The 5,670-nt window shown below is 38.8% G+C and overlaps 1 protein-coding gene across 1 annotated transcript; it reads right to left on the reverse strand.

Annotated features, from left to right (window-relative positions):
- Positions 1–315: 315 nt before the first annotated feature.
- Positions 316–4,889, reverse strand: LOC123499689 (vacuolar protein sorting-associated protein 18 homolog). Its single transcript, XM_045248079.1, has one exon. It carries the CDS (start codon positions 4,669–4,671, stop codon positions 1,753–1,755), a length of 2,919 nt encoding a protein of 972 aa, XP_045104014.1. The 5' UTR covers positions 4,672–4,889; the 3' UTR covers positions 316–1,752.
- Positions 4,890–5,670: the final 781 nt, after the last annotated feature.

Below are 5,670 nucleotides of genomic sequence, written 5' to 3' on the forward strand. Positions count from 1 at the left end.
ATCATTCTACATTAGCCAGGCAGCTGACAATTGGTCAAGATTCTTATCAGCACTACTTAATATCTCAAAGTACTCAGGCTTTAGCTAGTTATACGGTCTTCCAAAACACGTCTTGCCAAGCATACAGGTTTCAATGTTCCAAAAGGCAAGTTGGGTGTGGGTGGGAGATCTTCAGCCATGACTATATCAGTTTCCATCCTCTCAATGTATAAAAACTACAATACAATAATAGAGAAGTCTGACTACAACTATTACTAATTCTTAGTTACTTTTAGTGTTACTCAAGAGGTAATAGGAATAAAATGACACTCTGCATCACTTTACAATCTTATTAATAATAATGCCATCAGGTCATTTATCCTCCAGGTAACAAAGTCTTATAACACAACAGAAAAAATAATATAAAATCAGGAGCATTATACTTCACTGTAACATGAAGATTTTCATTGCAACTTCTTATCATTAATATCATAAGCATACTTGGGAGTTGGGAATGATTAAATCATGTAAAGATATAAAATCAGGCACCTTAAAGTCACTGAATACTTTCAAAAGAGAATAAGATTACAATTTCAAGCAACTAGTAAAACAATTTAAATTTTGCTGGGAAAAGCCATTTATGTTAACGAAATGATGCAGTCACTGACCAAAGCCATTTATGTTAACAAAATGATGCAGTCACTGACCAAAGCCATGATAACACAAGTATTCAACAACTCCCACTCTAGAAGCATGTTCATATCAAGATTCCTGAAAATTTAAACATTTGCATTCTGAGGCAATCTATGGAGAATTTAAGAACACTTGCTTAACCAGAATTACAAAATATTCATTGAAATATAGTCTTATCTTTACGACTTTAGTGAGTAGTTGTACAAAGCAACATAAGAAAAATTTAACTTGTTTTCTCATTCAGTTACCTATGTAGTAAGAATTTTCGTCATCTACTGTGACCTTCCATTAAACTAACATAGGCAGGAGTCCAGTTCAGAGAAGTGTTGATCATTCTACACTCACACACAAAAAAAAAAAAATAAATAAAAAAGGAACCTGAGTCACCAATAATTCTATTAATACAACCAAGCACTATGCAGGCACATCATGACAAGGAAAGGAAGTGCTGAATTTGTTGTGAATTTACATGCATAGTGAATTAATTTATGTAAAACTTTATTATTGCATTTGCAACTGAATTTTTCATTATATAATTAAAAGCTCTATTTAATATTACAAAAATATATACAGCAAAATCTTGGCGTGTCTAAATAGATATATTCTTCTGATGTGAGAAAACATGTATACAAAACTTACACTGATGAAGCCCACTCCACATGCTGATCAAATAGCACAGGACATCCTATAGCTTTCCATCCACTTTGGGGGAAGGGGGCAGGGAAAACAATGCAAATCATGTTTCAAGCTGACAAAATGGTTACTAATTAATATCTGTTGAGCTTACAGGATGAAGTCCCTGATTGTTAGCTATTTATTATATCTTAATATGAACTTTCATTGTTTGTTTGCTAACTGCCAATATTTGCTTCATCCAAGAAAACAATCTTTGTGAATCAAAATACTATTATAAAAGAAAGTGCAATATTGCTGTGACTTCAATTAGTAAGACCAAGAACCCCCAAAGGCTTCAAATATGACTCATGTGATTGTAGGTGTAGAGGAAAATCTTTCATTTCATAGAAAAGTATTGATGAATATCTATGTACAAAAAGTCAGAAACTGTACAGTTCTAGTTTCCTATTGCCAGTCAGCCATAGAAGCCTCCCACTCATTGTTACTAATGAATGGGGTGTCAATGTTCGCCACAAGATTGTCTCCACAGTAGAGGCATTCCCCTGCTACTAAGCTGTCAATTTCTGCTCTCACTTGCTCCCTGTCACCCCACTGCCCACCTGTTCCTATGCCACTCTCATCATGTGACATGGCTAGCAGTTTTCCCTTCAGCTCTGACACTTTCTTTTGTTTAGTTTCACTTAAATATCCCATTACAGAATCTGACAAGCAGTCCTGATGGAATTTATGCGAGCATGGGAACAGATAGAATGGCCTTGATAGTAGAGGATAGTTACACTCACAACATCTGTCTTGTGCATGTACATAAGAATATTTCTGCTTGAATTTTTGTATATCTTTGCGGATATTTTCAGCTGCCTTTGATGCATCATCCATATCATGCTTCAGATCTTCAATGTGTTGATTGTATTCTTGAAGTGATGAACAGATAGCGTCTTTGAACTGATCAATCGTTACAAAGTCTGGAAAAAAGGGAAGAATGTCCTCGATTTTGATCAGGTCACATTCCCTAAGGACCTCCATGGCTCGTGAGACATCCTGTTCTTCCTGTACCACGTGTGCTGCAATCATTAGCCACAGCTTTTTTCTCAGATCTTGGTCGTATTTTGGACGGTTAGCCGTTGCTTTAGCCAGGGATGTATCAAGCTTGAGGGCTAACTCCACAGCCTCCTGATACAGTCCCATGGTGGTCAGGATGTGCACACAGGCTTTCTCTTCACCTACTGACATACACTCTCTCAGGGCAAACTTGACATCATAGTGAACATTTTGACTGTCATCACCCTGTAACTTGAAATATGGCAGTAACTTATCAGGAGCTTCTACTGCATAGAGAGTTATAAGGAAGTTATGTAAGACTTCGTCAGTTATTTCCAGCTTATCAACACAGTACTCAAAATAACGCAGAATTTCAGCTCCTCCTCCATGAGAGGTGTGGTAATGAATAAGACAAGGGAGAAGTTTCAGTGGGTTTATCCTTTCTCCTTGAGCTATCAGAGCTTCTACAGCAGCACTAGGAACAGCCTGAAGAAGGGCAGGGAAATGCTGGTAGAATAGCTGTTCTGACCCACGTGTCTTCATGACTTCTAAGGCCTCGATATGTCGTCCATGGCGCATCAGATGAAGCAATACACGGTCAAAATCTTTTAACATCAAGGCAACATTTACATAATTGTCTTGGTCATCGTGTGAGGCTAGAAGTTCATAAATAGCATTGGCATTATTTGTTAAACACTGATGCACTTTGGGATCACACAAAAGCGACTTCAGTTGATCGTCCGAGATACGATATTCTTCTGTATTCCGCTTCCCAGCATCACGCAAGTTTCCTAGTGTTTTCAAGTAAAGTTCTAGCAACCACATAACAACTATTGTAACCTGAGTTTGTTCACTCACTTTGAGGGAATCTAATTTTTCATGCAAATAGATCTTTAAGGCGCCTTCCTCACCAACCTCCACAAACTTCAAACTGATTTCCTCAAAGGAAGTTAGTGTTTTGGCAAAGAGCTTTGCACTTTGCACATAATCTTTCTTCTGAAAATAGTCTTGGGCTTCTTGCAACAATACATAAGATAAACAAGAAGAATCAGAGTTACAATATTTCTTTGCCAACTCATAGTTTTTCTGTTCCAAATAGATGCGCCAAACATTCCGTCCCTCTCGGTCAACTTTGTACTTAAATACTCCCCTCTCAGCAAACACCCAGATGGTTCCTTTGACAGGATCCTTTGATATGCCTACAAGTTTTCCACACTCCTCTGGAATGGTTCCTTCAAACACAACCTGATTGTTGAGGATACAGAGTCCACGCATCTTGTCTGGCCACACTATGAGAACATGAAACTCACACACTATCATATCACAGGGCACCCCACACCCGTCAACTTCTGGTATGGAGTGCAGTTTTCTGTTGGCAGTCATGTCATCTCCTGTAGCCCCCCACACAATGTTGCCTGTGTAGACGCCCTGCTCTGTTAGCCAGGCAAAGTGGTTTGGAGTGGTTGAGTTTGGAGGCTGGTACAACTTGAGCCACGAAGTTTTCCAGTTGCTGATCAGTTTGACAAATCTTGGAGGCAGCCCTAGGTAGTTGGCAAACAGGGATGTCATCATCGGCTTGTCTTCAGCTGATCTGATGCGTCCAGAAAACTGGTAAAGTTTATCGACTGTGGTTACCAGGACGCGGAGATCAAGGTTATCAAGAGGGCTGCTGCGCATCTCAATGGCAGTCACTGGAACAGGATCATCCTTGCCAACATCAAACACCTGCTTGCAGTACTCTTCGTGGCTGGACTGAAAGAGCCGCTCATCAGAGGTCAATTCCATCTCCAGAATGACGCCCTTGAATGTCCCCACAAGTATGGGTCCTGTCACACTATCTGACTGGTTGTCAGCGTTCCACCCAACAGCTGTGACAAGGTGGCCCTTCAGCTTACCGGTGGACTTTGGCTTATTAGAGCGGAGGGGCAGGTACAGTGTGTCCACAGGTGTTGTCCCATCCCGACTGACAATGCTGATGAGCAGGTGCTGGCCTGTGGGGTCCAGGAAGATGTTATGTATTCTGGCTTGAAGAGCAAATTTACTGATATCCACCTCCTGCTCCTCTTGACTGTTGGCACCAGGGTTGAGCAAGTTAATTCTAATGAGTCTTTTGTTGGCCATGGCCAGGACCAGGTGATGGCTGGCCACCACCAGATGGGTTATGGGATGGGTGGGGTGGAAATTTACCTGGCGATCTTTGAGGAATATTGCCGCTTCCTCTTCCAATTTCTGGTTCTTGAAGGCAGTGGTACCTAAGATGGACTGCTTAGGACCTCCCATGGTGCCTTGCTGCAGGGACTCGTATTGGTCGAATAGGGTGGCCATGACTGGCTGGTTTCCTCCACTACTGGTTTTTACTGCCTGCAGGACACACTTGCCACTAGAGACCCCAACACTGCTTCAGAACACCATTTCTACGTGTAGGAGTGCCGTATTCAGTGAGGAGTGCCGCCCCGTGCTGGGTCAAGCGTTGGCAGCAGCGGCTCCCGTCAGGCTCAGCTGGACCCTCCCCTCCCGACGCCTCGTGATGTTGTTGTGGCTCGCGGTGACAGAAAACCAATTTGAGGGCACACTGTCGATTTTATTTCCTTTGCTGTACTCTATAAATGTGGTACTCAAGCCATCAGACGAATATGTTCAAATAACAAACAATGGCATTGGTTATATTTCTGCATCAACTGACAGCATGTAATGATAAGCCTAATAATGAAGTTCCTAACTAGATTATACACTTATGAATTTGTCATTTCCTATTTACCGCAATAATAACTTCAGTAACGAAAGCAATAAATCTCAGCTCCACCATGTCAAGATAACAGTTAACTCACCAACAACTTCACCAAGACCAAATCATGAAATAGGAGGTAACGTAAAGTGAATTTTTTTCTAAAATGGTTTCCAAACACCCAATCATAATACCACGCACATTAGGGGGGAAAAATAAGCTAGGTTAGTTAAAATCCAGGCATCTCTTCACCGCCACTCTTGCATGCCTTTGACAGCTTAGTACCGTAATAGACTATACATATATATATATATATATATATATATATATATATATATATATATATATATATATATATATATATATATATATATATATATATATATATATATATATATATATATATATATATATATATATATATATATATATATATATATATATATATATATATATATATATATATATATATATATATATATATATATATATATATATATATATATATATATATATATATATATATATATATATATATATATATATATATATATATATATATATATATATATATATATATATATATATATATATATATA

This window comes from Portunus trituberculatus, chromosome 50 (assembly GCF_017591435.1).
Source record: "Portunus trituberculatus isolate SZX2019 chromosome 50, ASM1759143v1, whole genome shotgun sequence".
In the NCBI taxonomy this organism is placed as follows: Eukaryota; Metazoa; Arthropoda; class Malacostraca; order Decapoda; family Portunidae; genus Portunus; species Portunus trituberculatus.